Below are 17,127 nucleotides of genomic sequence, written 5' to 3' on the forward strand. Positions count from 1 at the left end.
AAGATGCAACTCTGCAGGGTAATTCTATTATCTTTTATTTTAGGTGGTAAATTATACAAATACCCATTTATTTCCTATTATTGACCTAGTTTCACCCTCAAAAACTTCCGTCCTTCACTTCAGTCCAAACGTAAACAATAAATGATGAGGAAGTTACCGTTGAAAGTGTAAATATTTATATATATAATGAAAATTCCAAAAATAAAATTAGCCAAAAGGATGATAGTCACAAAAGTTAAAAAGAAAATAAGAAATTACAACACTGGAAATTGATTAAATAACTATGTAAAATTTGATCATGTGAATATTTTATGAAATTTGACTACAAATTTGAAACAGAAGCCCATCTCTTCCGCTCAAATAGTTGTATTTGAATTAAAATGACAATTTATATAAAATATGTTGATGCTTATCTTGTATGCGTGAGGCTCTTGATATGAATTATAATCATATTTGACATAAACATTTATCATTGGACCAATTAATAATTATCAAAATGCTTCAAAATTTGTTCGTCAATCTAACATTTTGAGTTAACGTTTCGAATTTCAATTGGATATCATATCCTAATTTCGATTGGATATCATATCCTACTTTTACTTTTATGCATGATGCTTTTTTTTAATGGGTGTTCTATTTTTGTAATGATTGTTTTTTGTTGTAATGTAAAATAATAATAATAATGATAATAATTATATAATGTAGCCAATTAATGACATGCAAGGGCAGAGCCCCGTGTATGTCCAGAGGGGGAGAAAGATTTCCCTACACCGGTGGCACTAAATGATCCATATTATCAACTAATTATATCATGTCATATAAAAAGAAATGCATTTATTCAATGAATTATATCACTACGAGTCTACTTGTTAACATTCAATTAATTGGTGATACCATGTCATCTTAGTGGCCCGCCCACTATGTTATATATTGTTATTTTTAATTTCTTCCCATATATATATATGAAAATTTGTAAACAATGCCCCTAAAATAAAAAAGTAAAATCTTCGTGCTTCAATCACCACCTCTGAAGAGAAAAATATATATATATCACCTCTAATTCTTGTTCTTTTCAAAGTTGTGTTATTATTTTTTATTCTTCTTCTTTTTACTACCTAAAATTATTCTTCTTCTTAAAATAATAATTATTATTATTGTTATTATTCTTTTTACTACCTAAAATTATTCTTCTTCTTAAAATAATAATTATTATTATTATTGTTATTATTATTATTCACTGTTTCTCCCCTCAATTGAAATCCCCACTAATAACACGAGCGCATGATATTAAACTCCAAATTCAATACTTTACTTCGTGACATGTAATTAAAAGACTGTTTACATAATCCAAATACTTGCACTCGAAGTTCATTTTCTAAAAAAAATTTGCTTTTTAGTTTTATTTATTTATTTATTTTTGTGGCCTTTGACATGTATTTGAACACTTCTTCCAGAAAACTGCATTTTTGATGCTCTAGTAGGGATCAAATTTGAACGGAAGTTAATAATGAAGAAATTTGGGGTAAAACAAAAATATAGAAAAAATGTGAAACTTGTGTAAATATTTCCACAGGAGACGGCATCAGAGCAAAATTCCGAACTTAATTTGGCCTTTGAGAGCTGGCACACTAATCAAAGACGCGACACCTTGCACGTGCGGTCACCTGTAGAACCAACTTTCTAAATGAGATGAAACCACCAAACTCGGCTTTGACCAATACTGCAAATTCGTTTTGAAGGGATTAAAAAAAAAAAAAAACAATTGTTTATTTAGTAAATAGTTAATGTGGGTGTGATTTGAATTTAAATGAAGATATTTGACTTGCATAAACAATGAAGCAGTTTTTAACTTTGTACGTGCAAAGGTACATCCTCCATTGTCAAAGAAAAAAACAGGAGGAAAAAAAAAATATATATATATATAGGTGTATAATAAACATAGAGGATTGGCTAACTTGTACATAACTGTTGTTCAATAATCATGGTTGTGACTAATAAAGCAAAAAGATGACCCATGATCTCATATAAATCATTGCAAAACAACGGTCATTGTCATTATAGAAACAAGCCTCAAAGAAGTCTGCAAAATTTGAAAAAATCATCATGATCAAAGCGTGATCAACCCCAATAGATGCAATTTAACCTGCTTTGCCCGACTAAAAATTTCAGACCCATCTTAACCAAATTATAGGGATTCCACTTGGTCAAAACGCCAAATCCGTGAGGAGGAGGAGGACTCTGGCATGCCCATGGGATTACGGCCCAAATGTATCATTGGGTTGGGCTTACCCTAAACCTGATTGGCTCAAAATAAACATCTTTGTAATTCAAAAATTCGATGTACATTCAGAACTTGGAATTGTCAGAAAAGTGTGAGTGTGTATATATATATATATAAAGATTAGCCATCCGGTAGAGTCAAAATCCTAATTCCATACATAAACATCAATATTTTCAAATTTATAACAGTATAGGTACTTCATTATTCAAATTACAGTTTATTCTTCCAGACATAATGAGAAAATGGCATATTTAATCTCCTAGGACAGAGCAGTTAGCTTTCACCATTAGTAAGGAAATGAAAAGAAAAAAAAAAAATGAAATTTCTACACCATTTCAGAGGAACTTTTTACAGGGAAGGCGAGTTAAAAGGAGACCCTACTGGAGCTGCGAGGCCAAGAAACCGCATTATCCTGAACCTTCGAACTTTCCTTGCTGATTTTAATGGAAAAATCACATCCTGAACAGGGAGAAGTATATCTTTAAATATGTTGAAAGTTTCATTTAAAATATATACCAGATAAATGGTGCATGCAACTTACATCAAAGTGAACTTTGGGTTTTCGTTCCCTCTTGCCCCTCCCTCGGCAATCACTCGCTGTTCTGCTTGAACTTGATGAGTTGCACTTATCTGTATTAAACCGACAAGAAGTTTAGAAAGGCAAGAAAATACACTAAATCTACCTTCTACTTCACCTAAATTAATAATTTCTGTCAAGTGTTGCTCTCTTCTATAATCGGGGAAGATGCAGGTGACATGAACCAAGTTATTACATTGGAAGGGCTTTTTTATTGTTTAAAAAATATATAAATAAACTACTTTAGGTTCAGGCTCAGGAGAGGGTTATGATTATTGAAAATCAAGACACCTAAAGGGTTGACACTTTAAGGATGCATGTTGAGCATCCCAAAATTTTCTCTCTCAGCCACAAGTATATCTGTGCTTTGAAAGGCACATGGAGATTTGGGTGAAGACAATTCCTATAACAAGACATAAACTCCTATGTATATATGTGCTACCAATTATAGCCCATGGTCTCTCTCTCTCTCTCTCACACACACACACACTTTGACATACCAGGGGAGTCGTCTTGTTGATTTGAGTAATTAGGTCCATCAGGGGACTCGGTGAACTGTCTGGATAATCTTAAATGCTCCTTCTGATGCAAAGCCTGCAGTAAGATTAAAATACAGTAATACATAAACAAACCGAGTCATCTAAACTGAAAACTACAAGAATATTAGCTAAAAATTATACATACCTCTCGCAAAGCATCTTGAAACCCTTCCATAGGGTTACAACTCCTTTCTTTAAAGCACTGAAAAATATTCAAAAAATTAAAATCGATGTGCTGAGTATTAAGTGTAGTAACAAACAATAATCCTAGCATTAAAAAAATATGCTACTAGGCCACAAGAGGATGATAGTGTGATATATTAAATCACTAAAATTAATTTTACTCCTCTAAATTCTTTGTAATTGTAAAAGAATGATAAATTGTCACAACTACAAGCCTGTCTTAGAGCACAGTGCACTCATGGCATATCATGGTACAGAAAACCAGTACATCATTTCCCCCAAAACATGTCCAACAGGAACAATTATTAATCCACTCCTTGCCTTCTTTTTTATTTTAACATCAGATGAAACATCATCAATACCGTTCTATACTACAATGTGATCACAGCAGCACATACGATGTATGACCCACAGAATAGACATCAATTTTTGTTAGGGAACTTATTGTTGAGAAGCCAAACTCCTCTCTAGCTGTCTTAAGGATAGATAATTATACAACACATTCAAAATTAGTACTTTCGAAGTAGGTATATAAGTTGTCCTTCAGAGAAGTAGGAAACCTATACTCACATCCTCAAACCGTGACAGATCTCTAGCTGGATCAACCCAAGCACTGAAAAGAGAATCATTAAAATTTCAGTTCATACCACTTAAAAATAAAGCATATCCCCACATATTTCACAGCTCTAAAGATACAAAACACCCATATTAAGAGCCAAAAGAAGTCTTACCTTTCACGGTTTCCATAGAATTGTATTAAAATACGGCCATCAATCCCTTGGTTACTTGAATCAACAAAACTTGATCTTTCTCCTAGCACCTGAAGAGAATCGTTGAAATATCTCAGAAGACTAATCATTGTTAAAATAAAACATTACAATAAACTTCCATATGTAATGATTAAATTCTGTTCTTTATATTTACTGTGTGAAACTAATATTTTGAAAACATAGATCAACCACCAAAAAATGGAGTTAAGCCTGAATCAAATAGATTGAGAAGTAAGATAATCTAACTTCAAAAAGTCCTACTTGAGAGTGCCCACGGTGAGGTTATATTCAAAAAGTTAAAATCTTCACAAAAATAATAAGTCAATTGTATGAAACATTTTCCTTTTTCCATTTCAAATATGTCAACATTAGAAGGTACCAAGGACCATTTGACCATGTAGAAATTAAAGGATAAAGGAGGAAGAGATTGGCCAATATATCTTTGGCAACTGTAGATTATCACGTGCATGAGGATGCACACATGCATAAAACTTCCTACGTGCTACAATTGACACCTCGGTTAAGATATCAGGCTCCTGGGAAGTGAAATGGCTTAGCATCTCTTGCAGAATATAACCAGAGAAACACTGGAAAAGGTTTCTGTATGCAAAATACAAAGAAAAAAAAAATTGTAAAATGCTTTAGTCTTCCAAATAACATTTTAATATTTGGTCAATTCTGCCCATTTCACATTCCTAATATTAAAATATTACACTGGTTGCTTTTATATATATATATATAACACTGGTTGATCACAATTACAATGCACATTGTCCATACACTTGTTGCCCAAAAAACTTATCAATTTCACCACCATGCCCCTACCTCCAATCGTATGTCCTCATCTTCCTATTTGAGAGGCCGACGGTTCAAATCCCTTCTGGGGCATAATTGGTGTATGCACTCTTACTTACCCAAAAAAAAACATTTTCTATTTATATCCAATCATTTTTTGATTAATTTTTTCTTAAGCAAATCTTATCATTCATAGTTAAAATTTGTCACAAAATGCAATTGTAAAAGGCAGTTTCGGACTACAGCTTACAGCCATTCAAGGCTGAGGAGCACTAAACATATCAACGGCAATGATAGACAACAAGGTTATATACAAATTGGAGTCTCATAATTCTTTTTCTTTCTTTCTTTCTTTCTTTCTTTCTTTTTTTCTTTTTCTTTTTTTTTTTTGGTATGGAAGTTTCGTAATTCAGAAATAAGGCCATTGTTAGAATAAATTGGCAAATAATCATTTGAATCCTCACTGGAATTGCAAAAGGAATATGTTTGAAACTTACTTCAGCAGGCCACCATAGTTGGTCAGCCATTTTAGCCCATACTACACTTCCTGGAGTTATGCAGACATCGCTGGTCTCTCTATTTTGTGAGTTATAAGGAGTGAACTCTAATGTCTTGACTACATCAATTCTTTGTTTATCAACATTCCTACAGCAAACAGGAAAAACGCTGTTCATTAGAAATATTACCATTTCCAACTAACCATAAAAACATACAAATGCATTATATAGGCAGACGAAATTAAAGGAAAGCACTGTGGAGTTTATTAACGACATCTAGTGATGAGGCTCACAAAGTTGGTTTGTCACACCTTAAATACAGGCCAGGCCAACTTTCTCAAAATTGGACAGGAAGACTTTATGAAGATTGGAAAGAAAAGGCTATAAACACGTATATGGCTCAACAGAGTCGGTCATTAAAAGATTCTACCGCTAATCACATACCTCTCTTCGGAAAAATTAGAACTTGTAGTCAACCAGTCGACAGAAGTGCTTTTGCGGATTGTAATGGTTAATTAATGCAACATGAAGCAGAAACCAGAAAATTTGTTTCATCTAATCTATATAATAATAGGGGCATACTAACCTAATGCACACGTGCATACAGCCACATATGAAAAAACTAAGGGGAAGGAAAAATTCAAACTTTGTCTTGCCTATGACGGTACACTTCTTCATGCACTGGCAAGCTCTCAAGTGTAAGGGTGCAGTTCAGGCAGGTTGGGCGGATGATGGGGTAATCGAGAGTCTCCATACTTAGATATTGAAACCTTTAATCCAAGATTCCAAGTCCAACCTGACCTGAGCATTCTACCAACCTCTCCAAACTGATCCCAACCCTCGGTCAATTTTTGAACTTGGGTTGAGTTTGGATTGTGAATGGGTTGGATCCCAATTGAGGTCGGTTTACACTCAAGTTAGGTTCAAATTGATTGTGTAACCTCTATAAAAAATAATAAAAAAGACCATCACAAAAAAACATCGAAAAAAAGCGACTAATTAAAATTTTCATATGACTAAACGAATGGGGAAAAAAAAGTCTTTACCCAACCTAATTGTCGTATAGTAATATATATATATATATATATATATATATATATATATATATATATATATATGAGTTTGAAATTGTATTAATATAGGGTTGCCCAACTCAGATTGGATTTGGGTTGAGCGACGTTGAGCCCAACCCAAATTAACTTGGGGTTGGATTTTTCAGCCCAAGCTTGGCTCGTGTCATAAACTATTGTCCGATCCCATAAAATATCTGGTTTGGGCTGAGACTGACCCACCCGAGTTGAACCCCTGCGTGCGAATCATTTGATAAGTGAACAAGTATAATCAAGCTTGCAATTAAGTTGGGAGCAACTATTAGTTATCACCATCAGTCCCACCCACGCATCCACTAATTTATAAGACATCTGTTGTAGCTAAACTTTGACTATGAAAAACTCGATGAGGCATACCTGTCACTCCACTGTTCAAAAGCTGCATTACTGGCAGCTGATTCAACTTCTAGAACTGGTGGAACTTCAACAATGTTCGAGAAAGATCCTTGTCTTTTATCCTGGGACTGGCTGCATTGGACCAGTGGGCACTCAAGCATTTCCTTTCTCTTGCCCCTTGTTTCATCCAAACTAGCAGTAGTGACACTTGATAGTATATTATTACCACTGGATGACTCCAGCAATAGACCTGTTGTACAAATTGTCACAAGAACAAATCAAAAATAAAATCAAGTTTTCTAACAAATTCTACTCAAAATGTTATAAGCTACCTCAATGTCATAACATTACACAGGGTTAATGCAACACTAGAATTTCTAAAGGACCGGTTAAGAAAACTAACCATTCTTGAAGACATATGGATTGATGGCAAGCAATGATGTTTAGATAATTGATGAAACAGAGATTGATATATTTAATTACCCAAACTTAAGAAAAGCTAAAGGAACCTAAATCCACCTAATTATTTTGGACAAATGAAAAGGGAAAAAAAAAAAGGCAACAATCTAAAGGTCTCATTTTAGGAACAGATCGTCTCTAACAAACTTATTTCTCTCCAAGCATCAACAAGGCTAAATCCAATGATTAGAAACATGTCACTCCATATCACTTGTTAAGCTACCCACTATGTTATGGTTTCATGCATAACTTTATCGCACATGGTGTGCTTCTAAATTTAGATGTGGACTTGTAGATGCTGTGGGGAAAAAATAAAAATAAAATCCTTGGAGAGGATCTATTTCTCTTATATTATCAAAAACTCTTTTCACAAAATCTATCAATTTCCTTCCTCTCAAGAAAGCAACTTCGCAATAAATATGAAAGGAGGGATTTGTGGTACAACCAGTGAAGCTTAGCAACATAAAGCAACTCACATTGCCTTCCAAAATTTTCTTCCGGTTAAGGTGAATAGTTTAAAAATTGAATTCTCTCTCGAAGGCAACATCATTCTCTTACAAATCTTTTAGTATCATTAAAACAACAATACTCCATCCAATTTTGATGGATCATATAGAGATATTCCATCAGCAATTCTTCTTTTTAAATTAGCAGAACTTAATTTGTCAGACATGTACATCTTCAAACAGATTTCAATGCTAGTTCACCATATTTGGGGGCCGGAATGAGGGTGATTTCCTATGATATTAATATAGTACTCAACTGCTATTTTAGACTTAATTAAGGTGATGGTAATTCTTAATGGAAACAGATAGCTTATAATCATAACAATCACAAAAGGGTAGCAAAATCTGCAGCCATGAAAGTGATATTGTGATAAAGATCAACACAATTTTACAACCCAGTAACAATTCCCCCACAAAGAAAACATAATCAATTATCATAAACTGTAATAACCACAAAGCATTAAGTAGATTTGAGGGATTGAAGCAATAATGTGATTAAGAAACAACATTAATGCACAATTTACAGAATTTGAGATTAATTTGATTATTCATATAAACATATAAAAGTGCACATACATATAATATCAAAATTATGACAGCAAATAGAGACAATTGAGAACTGAAATAGGGACCTTGAGAGAGAGGAGCTTTAGAGATAGAAGAAGAAGAGAAGCAGAAGAAGAGAGAGAAGTCCGTGCGACGTCTGGGGCCTCCAGGGCTTCTGCGTTGCTGAGAATACTTGGGTATGTGATCAATTTCGTGTAACTTCTCTCCCTTCTTCCTTTTGGGTGTCTTCTTCTTCGCCATTGCTGTGATATGAACGAGAAGGTGTGAATTTAGAGAGAGAAATAGAGTAATTTAGAGAGAGAAAGTGCAGGCTCCCCTAAATAATGATAACAAGAAAAGGAAATTGGTGTTTTCGATCTGAAGAGAGACATTTACAAAATCTGATTGGAATAGGCCACGTACAATCTCCTTCTCTGTGTAATGGATACGAACTAGTAGAGCTAAAATTGTTTGGTTCATTCTTCGTAGGTCACACATATAAATTATACCCAAAAACAAAACATTGAGACACATAATTGGACATGTTCCGCTAATAAATAGGAAATTTGGAAAAAAAATTAATAACATTCACTAATCAGATTTTATAAGAAATTTAAGCTATAACTTAATTCGATTTTATAAGAAATTTAGTTATTCAAGAATATACTCATATATAAAGGAAATGTAGTTTATAAATAAATAGAAGAATGTGCATGGAAATAGAAAGATTATAAGAGTAAACTACTCTGATAAATACTAACACAATAACACATTTATGCTATTAAAATTAGGGTTGCAACTCAAGTGAGCTGAGCGGGTTTGAGGTATAACTTAAACCCAATCCACTATATAAAATGGTAAACTCAAGTTCAACCCTAACCATATCCTCAACCCTAACTATTAGACTCGAGTCTAACTAATCCTTCTACTTTTAAATTCGGGCTTAGATTTTGTGTTAAAACTTCGGGTTAATTCGGATTACTCATATGGCTAATTTTTACATTGAAAATTTAATATGATCTTGAATTAGTTTTAGATTAAATTACTCTTAAACAATAAAATGTTCAAAGATTTTTTTTTTGTAGATTTTTAATAAATTACAAATAAATTCTTAGAAAATTTAACAAAAGAAATCGAAAAGAAAAAAAAGGTAATCATGGTTTAAATATTATATATAATTTATTTTAAAGTAAAAATATATATATAAATAATATTATAATTCGGGTTCAGGTTGGATCGGGTTGTTAACACTTCAACTCAAGCCTAACCCTAATTTAATTCGGGTTGAAAGTTTTCAACCCAAGCCCAACCCTAATTATAAAAATGATTGGCCAAACTTGCAAAAAATCAATGCAGGTTTGGCTTGGGTTTTCCGACCCAAGTTGCATCCCTATTTACAATTGTTCGAGTCTGGCGCTTGACGTAACACCGGATCAAATATTGAGCTAACTCTGATACCAACTGTAATAGGTGGATGCTTACCCATTTACCCAAAAACTCAAACTGTTGGGTAGTACTGTATTCCCACCTATTTATACTTAATCACTTTTCTATCCAGATCCGATTTAGGACAAATGATCCTTGTTACATTAATACATAATAAGTGAATAAAATAATAAAATTGAAATTAAAAAAAAATCTGATTCATACTCTCAAACACAGAAGTTTAAGTTATATGGTGTAACGGAGTAACAATTAAATAGCAAAAAAAGAAGAAGAAAGTGAGTAATAATTAAATAGCAAAAAAATATTTACTTATATTTTTAACAATATTGGTTTCTTGTATCATCACTAAAATAATCAAGATTTTTAACAATATCAGCTATAGAGAGAATGTTTTGCAGTTCCTCGTTTGATGTTCAAGTAGATGTGGTATGTTATTATTGGAATTTGGAACTACATGTAAGATTCTTGGACATTTAAGTGCATGAAATGTATCAATAACAAAGCATAGGACTATGAGAGTGCAACCGGGGGAATAACCCTAATTAGCAGGGGGGAATAACCCTAATTAGCAGGTAGGGAAACCTAAATCCTCTTCAATGATTATAAAACATTATATCACTTACTTATCAAAATGACGTTTTATTCTTTTAGTCATCGCTTAACGGTGCAAATTGATAAGATTGTCTATTATATTGTGAATGTCAAGGTAGGAAAAGGATTTCACCGAAAAGGGTTTTAATTTGTACTTACTGGAAAAAAGGGGTTTTAATTTGTAAAAGCACCCCTTAATACAATGTAAGTACTATACATGCGTCATACATACATATATGTATGTATGTATATAATAACTATATATAATTACAAAACAAACTCATTGGAAATGAAATTTTAAGGTTCCTTTGGTTCAATTTTTTGAAAATTGTTTGGTTGACATTTTTGAAAATTATTTTTCTAAAAACTCAGTTAAAAAATGCATGTTTTTATTATATAATTCTCTAAAAATAAGTTTCTGTATTTCAAGTTATTTAAAACTGTTTTCTAAGTGATAAATCAAATATATCATTATAATTATACTGTCTTTATTTTTTAAATGAAGGAAGGTAACACGCACATGACCTAAATATCCCTCACAAAACTAGGAGAGCATCCTCTGTTCAGGTGACAAATCCCATGTGTTTGGAGCCGAATGTTTTCTTAATACAATTCCTTAGGCTTACACAAGTATATACAATTGTTATTTCTCTAGCCATCCTAAGCCCCAGATTTTCTCATCAAGTTTCATCATATTCTCTTATCTTGAGTTCGCAACATCATTAAAAAAAATCTAGATCTTCGCATATATGAGTCTTTGTTTTGGATTACCCAAGTTGGATGGAAATCCAAAAGGGTTATGTTAATAATAAAGACGGGCTTCACATCTTAAAGGTGGAAAGTTCAAATTTTTTTTAGGGCCACTTTTCAAGAAAGTTGCTTATATGAAATGCTATATATATTTGGTGATGAATTATTGAATGTTTTAAAAGGTCAGATAGTCAATTCTAACAATAAATAAATAATTGAAGGGAGAAGGAATTTAAAAAATTGAAGGGAGAAGGTAAATTTTGTAAGATTTGAGGGGTACAATTTTCAATCTCTTCCATATTTTAAAATCCATCATTCACGGGATATATCAGACATGCCACCTATTTATAGATTTTTTTTTTCGGAATTTCTCGTGGCCCATGGCCCCTTTCTCCCATGCAGTTTCCAACTATCTCACATTAAAAGTTGAACATCTGTCATCTACATCCCGATAGATGATTAAAAAAACTGATAGATGATTAATATTTTTGTGATGCGTTATAAAAAATATTAAGGTAAATTGCATTCACACCTTTATGGATTTGACTTAAAAATTGGTAATTACAATTTAGGTATTTTTTTAATACCCCAAAATTAAGATAAAAGTACCTTATTGTCCTTTAACTTATGATTTAACTTATTTAAATTATGAATTTATTATTTTAACCTTCTCAATGCATTTTAATGGACACTACCCATAATAATTGATCAATAACTAATGTTTTTATTTTTATTTTTGAAAGGTAATAACTAAAGACTTTGGACCACATAATTGTAGATATTTTTTAATTTTATTTTTATCTTGGCAAGAAACTCATACTCATAAACTTTATAACAAACTTATAATATTATTATAAGGGTCGCGTGCGTTTTATATCCATGTAGTAATATTGAGATAGTGTGTATAACCCCCCATTGTTTGTTTACCTTCCCTATATTTTTAAAAATGGTGCGAATTAGTGCATTTTGGGCGTTGATCGCTATTGACCGGTACCGGAGCTACAAAAAGACTAAAATAACCCTCTATTTATGATTTAAAAAAACTAATAATATAACATAAAATGTGAAAAGACTAAAATATCCCTCTACATCTTTATTCTCATCCTCGACACTGATCTTGCCCCCTCCCTCTCTCCAACTGCAAACTACAAAACCATACAAGAATCAAAAGTTCAAAAGTCAAAACCCATATGGCAAGAGTCAAAAGTTCAAAACCAACTAGGAAAAAGAAGTTCAAAACCTATTACCTATCAAAACCCATATCGACATATCATTTCAGATTGTTCAGAAAACTAAAACCCATATCTTTCAAAACCCATATCTTTCAGTTTCCATTTCAGATTGTTCCAAAAATCAAAACCCATATATTTCAGTTTCCATTTTAGATTGTTCAAAAAATCAAAACCCATATCTTTCAATTTTCATCGCCCGCTGTTCCAGTTCGGGTTCGCCGTTCGGGATCAGAATAGGGATCGCGACGCTCCTTGCCTATTTTTGACCTGAGAGCTTTGTTTCTAACGTGGTTCGATCAGAGCATATGTTTGGTTAATGGAACCCCCTCGACACAAGCAGCTACGGGGGCAAATCCTCTGCGCACACCCTGCTCCTTGTCCTTTGACAGCCGTCATTTTATCTCAACTCTCAAGCTTCCCCCTCGGGAACTGCTTGTATGTATGGGTTTTGTTTTAATTTTTTTTTCTAAATCAACTAATCAAGGTGGTGGCTTAATTTGTTACCCTCTCTCTCTCTCTATCTCTCTGTAACTGCAAACTACAAAATTTACAACAATCAGAAGTTCAAAACCCATATATACAAATATATATATATATATATGGTGAGGGGGTAGTAAAGGAATATTAAAATGGCAATTTCGAAATAAAGGGTTTAAAATGATTATGTGCATGGCACATGACCTGGCATCCAATTCTCATCGGAATAATCACTGGTGTGGCTTAATTGCACATTTTTATACCTGGTAGGGATTTATATAAATAAATCTAACTAAAAAGGTGTAAGTTGCACAAATTTAAAACCAGAAATATGTTTTTCAGACTTTCCCCTTATTATAATTAGTATATACTGTATTACTACATATTCATGAAAATATTCATTGCCTATTGTTATATGGTTTCTGGATCTGTTGCAGATTTGATTTATGTGGTTAATATATGTGAATTGAACGTTATGCCAAATGATGATGTTATTATCTTCTTTATCACTTTTCAATTTTAATATTTTTATTTATAAATAAAATTTAAAATTTAATAATTATATCAATTAATAAATTTTGCACCTAATCAATGCAATTGTTTATTCTTCTTTAAAGAGTGATATAACTTGTTCATTTTGCAAACATGGTGCTTTTTGTTGACAAATTATAATTATAATTAATTTGATTTAGTGTAAATTGTAAGATGTAACTTGTTCATAATTAAAATGGTTTGAGAAGGTTAAAATGATAAATTCATAATTTAAATAAGTTAATTCATAAGTTAAAGGGTAATAAGATACTTTTATCTTGATTTGGAGTGTATCAAATTTGAGGTTGTTATTATTAAAAAAGTGCATAAGTTGTGGTTACCTATCTTTAACTCAAACTTTAATGCGTGTAAGTGCAATTTATCCAAAATATTAATGATGATCGAGGATATTTTCCATTCACATCAGAAATGCACCACAGACTCCGAATCAAAGAATTAGGACCTCAATAATCAATATCAACCACAAGGTAAGTTGAAACTTGAAAGCAATATGAAAATACTACCCCTAAGAATATGAACTAAACATCTACTATATATACTCCGCTCCTGAGAATTCTATATGAACTAAATAATTAATTTTTGCATAATGATTATTAAATTTAATATCACACTAAATCAAACAACAATAATTCGTAAATGTCACTACAATTATAATTTTAATTTAAGAGTCAAATAAGTACTGCAACATAATTAGATAAATATTATTATCTAAGATTTTTATTTTTCTATAATGCATTTTAAATTTTTTATAATTTATTTATTCCAATAAATATATCCTTTATTTTTTAAAGACTAAATATATTCTTACATTAAATGTTTTATTTATTCATACAAGTTTGTTTGTTTTTTTTTTTTTTTTTGTCGGTAATTAAATTCATGCAAGAAGATAAAAAAAAAAAAAAAAAGTGACGACAACCCCAAATCGACTCCATAATTCAGAGTCACAATTAGTGACAATGAATTTGTTTCATTTTCATTTTCTAAAAAAGAAGAAGGAGAACATGATGTATGTTATCGATCATATATATATATATATATATAAACAATAATACAATTTATTCTGGAGGCTCTCTCTCTATCTCTATAACACATATCGATCATGGGCAGAATGTAATGTCGTAGCCACCTCCAGCACCGCAAATAAACGTGCTACTGGTGTCATCATAAGCATAACTATAAGCCTGTGGACAGCTGCGCTTGAATAATTTAGCGTACTTGGAAGGCTTGCAAGTCTGTGGCGTGGCAAAGTTGCCCGAACAACAAAACTCTGGTGTGTTAAAGGCCAAACACGCACTCTTGCAGCCAATTGTACCACGTCCATCTGCATTCTTGATGGACAGTCCGCGCGGGCACTTGGCATTCACGTCCACCGGGCAGGCCGTTGCGGGGCAGTTTTTCCCGGGTTGCGGTGTTATTGCCACGGGCAAATTGAAGCCGTCCACAAGACTAACGTCGTAGAAATCCTGTCCACCGTGGCCGTTTAAGGTGAATTCTGCTAGGGTTGCGGGCGGGATTGCACCGGCACCGTTGCATCCTACTTGACCCGACGCACAATCCGCAACGCGGCAAGAGAACTTCCCCGCGGCGTCCTTGGAGCACCATGCTCGGGCCCAAAACCGCCCCGACCACCCGGCTGGAACGTCGATGGATTGTGATGCACCCTTTGCTAGCTCGAATCCAGTTGTGGATAATTGAGGTTTGCCACCGCCGGTTAATGTTGCTGGCCAGATTGTGTAAGGGCACTTGTTTTTTATTGTGAATGTAACGGAGTGAGCTCCTACATGCAATGCAATGTGAAAAATTATATATAAAGACAATATCAGCCTCAACACCAATAACACATGTATATTCTTTGGATTTAAATTATTTAAAGAAAAAAAAAAATGTATGCTAGTAATCGTAGTGAGTTAAACTGTTCCTTGTGATCATTTCGACACTAAACAGTGACAATATCCATACCTGATACAAAGAGGGCGAGAAAAAAGAGTTTTAGAGCTTCCATTAATACTTTTTTTTTACTTTAATTTCTTTGCCCTATTCTCTCTCCACCAATCCTCGAAGTCTAGACCTAGAGGTTGGCTGGCCACGCAAGTTAATAACTCCTAGGCCAAAGAGGTCATAAGAATAAGGGATTGGTGATATGTTTTGTCTATGATAATATTTGTATATATATACAGAAACCATCACCACCCAAAATAGATGTGAAGGCTTTTTCTCCTTAAGTAGTGGGGGTGGTGGTAAAGGATTTGACCAAGTATGGGATGAAATCAGTGAACTTTATCATGGCTTTGAATTATGGATTTGCTATATATAAGTACATTTTGTGGTGAGGTGGCAAAAGCGTTTTTTTGGCAGGGAATATTTTATCTGGTCTTCAAAGTTCCATTATAATGGTAAATTAAATAGTTTTAGTTTTAGATTTCTTTTTTTAGTAGGTATAGCTATAAAAATTGTAATGGATAAGAAATGGCCCTTATTTAGGGGAAAAATTCCCATGTGTTGGGAGCTGGATGTTTCTTCGTTTGCTTAACACAATCCCCTAGGCTTACATGACACATACAATTGTCATTTCTCTGGCCATCTTAAGCCCAACTATTTTCGCATCGAGTTTCCTTTTATTGTCTTCTCTTGAGTTCTCACCCTTCTTAGAAGGTTATCCATGGAAGGAATATATGGATCCTATATATTTAGATCTTGAAGGCCATATTTTCACTCATTTGCATTCCCATCTTAAAAAAAATTGATACTAATAACTTTATAAATAAATGATTATTATTTTTTAAATAACACAACTAGCTTTTAGGAACAATATATTTTTTGTCTCTCACCCTTTCTAACCTTTAATGTTTTCGGTTTCATTTGATTAGAACCCCCTCAAATGAATAATAATAATAATAATAATAATAAAGGACCCAAAAAATAAAATTTAAGTCTGTTGAATAAAAAGACAGAACCCAAAAAAATTAAAAAGGATTCATTTTCTTTTTATTATTATCTATGTTAAATAAATTATATTGTTTGATAAAATCAAAACAAAGAAGCCTACCCCGCAACCAAAAAAAAAAAAAACACACACACACACACAAAAACAATTAAAAAGAAAAAGAAAAAGAACAATACTTAAGTCGATTAGGATGTACTTCCTGGTGTCAGGTGTGGTGGTATTGCCCGAATAGTAAAGGGTCAGATCTTAAATGTTCCCCACCCGATAATCCTAGGTTCAAATCTTTCCCCCTAACTCCACTAATTGTTAACTCTCTTTTTAATTATTAAATTAGAGATGGTTTGGCTATATATTTCATTATCAAATCAAAATTGGTAAGGAACATGATCGCCGTTATTATTCTTCGATTTTGTTATTTGCAGTCCACCTTTCTACTTTGAACTCTACTTTTATTTTATCTTTAATGTGAATAATAAAAAATTTCCTAAGCTAATTAATGCATTATCCCTTATTATATTATACCATAACTACCCTTTT

General features: G+C 32.8%; 2 protein-coding genes across 5 annotated transcripts; both read right to left on the bottom strand.

The window, feature by feature from the left end:
* Nucleotides 1–2,413: 2,413 nt before the first annotated feature.
* LOC132312978 (uncharacterized) lies at nucleotides 2,414–9,122 on the bottom strand. 4 transcript variants are annotated; one of them, XM_059811569.1, is made up of 10 exons: nucleotides 9,022–9,122; nucleotides 8,685–8,861; nucleotides 7,109–7,337; nucleotides 5,643–5,790; nucleotides 4,312–4,400; nucleotides 4,151–4,193; nucleotides 3,543–3,599; nucleotides 3,359–3,452; nucleotides 2,823–2,911; nucleotides 2,414–2,740 (listed from the first exon to the last, which is right to left on the bottom strand). In XM_059811569.1, exons 2-10 carry the CDS (start codon nucleotides 8,857–8,859, stop codon nucleotides 2,630–2,632), a joined length of 1,035 nt encoding a protein of 344 aa, XP_059667552.1. In that variant the 5' UTR covers nucleotides 8,860–8,861; nucleotides 9,022–9,122; the 3' UTR covers nucleotides 2,414–2,629. The 4 variants fall into 4 exon arrangements, with proteins under 4 accessions (XP_059667552.1, XP_059667550.1, XP_059667551.1 ...); XM_059811567.1 differs by having other exon boundaries at nucleotides 8,995–9,122; XM_059811568.1 differs by having other exon boundaries at nucleotides 8,989–9,122.
* A 5,452-nt stretch (nucleotides 9,123–14,574) lies between these two features.
* LOC132315039 (thaumatin-like protein 1b) lies at nucleotides 14,575–15,782 on the bottom strand. Its single transcript, XM_059813801.1, has 2 exons — nucleotides 15,606–15,782; nucleotides 14,575–15,423 (listed from the first exon to the last, which is right to left on the bottom strand). Exons 1-2 carry the CDS (start codon nucleotides 15,646–15,648, stop codon nucleotides 14,744–14,746), a joined length of 723 nt encoding a protein of 240 aa, XP_059669784.1. The 5' UTR covers nucleotides 15,649–15,782; the 3' UTR covers nucleotides 14,575–14,743.
* Between the last annotated feature and the right edge of the window lie 1,345 nt (nucleotides 15,783–17,127).

Source organism: Cornus florida, unplaced genomic scaffold, assembly GCF_030987335.1.
Source record: "Cornus florida cultivar Cherokee Brave unplaced genomic scaffold, ASM3098733v1 CherokeeBrave_3.0.0_Hap2_Chr06, whole genome shotgun sequence".
NCBI classification, from domain to species: domain Eukaryota; kingdom Viridiplantae; phylum Streptophyta; class Magnoliopsida; order Cornales; family Cornaceae; genus Cornus; species Cornus florida.

Excerpts from the sequence above, each read along its gene's own strand:
- LOC132315039 (XM_059813801.1), bottom strand. The coding sequence starts at position 15,648 with ATGGAAGCTCTAAAACTCTTTTTTCTCGCCCTCTTTGTATCAG. Across the intron at positions 15,424-15,605 it reads TCTCGCCCTCTTTGTATCAG|GAGCTCACTCCGTTACATTC; the intron begins GTATGGATATTG and ends CATTGCATGTAG.
- LOC132312978 (XM_059811569.1), bottom strand. The coding sequence starts at position 8,859 with ATGGCGAAGAAGAAGACACCCAAAAGGAAGAAGGGAGAGAAGTTACAC. Across the intron at positions 4,401-5,642 it reads AACTATGGTGGCCTGCTGAA|GTGCTAGGAGAAAGATCAAG; the intron begins GTAAGTTTCAAA and ends GATTCTCTTCAG. Across the intron at positions 4,194-4,311 it reads TTCTATGGAAACCGTGAAAG|TGCTTGGGTTGATCCAGCTA; the intron begins GTAAGACTTCTT and ends TTCTCTTTTCAG.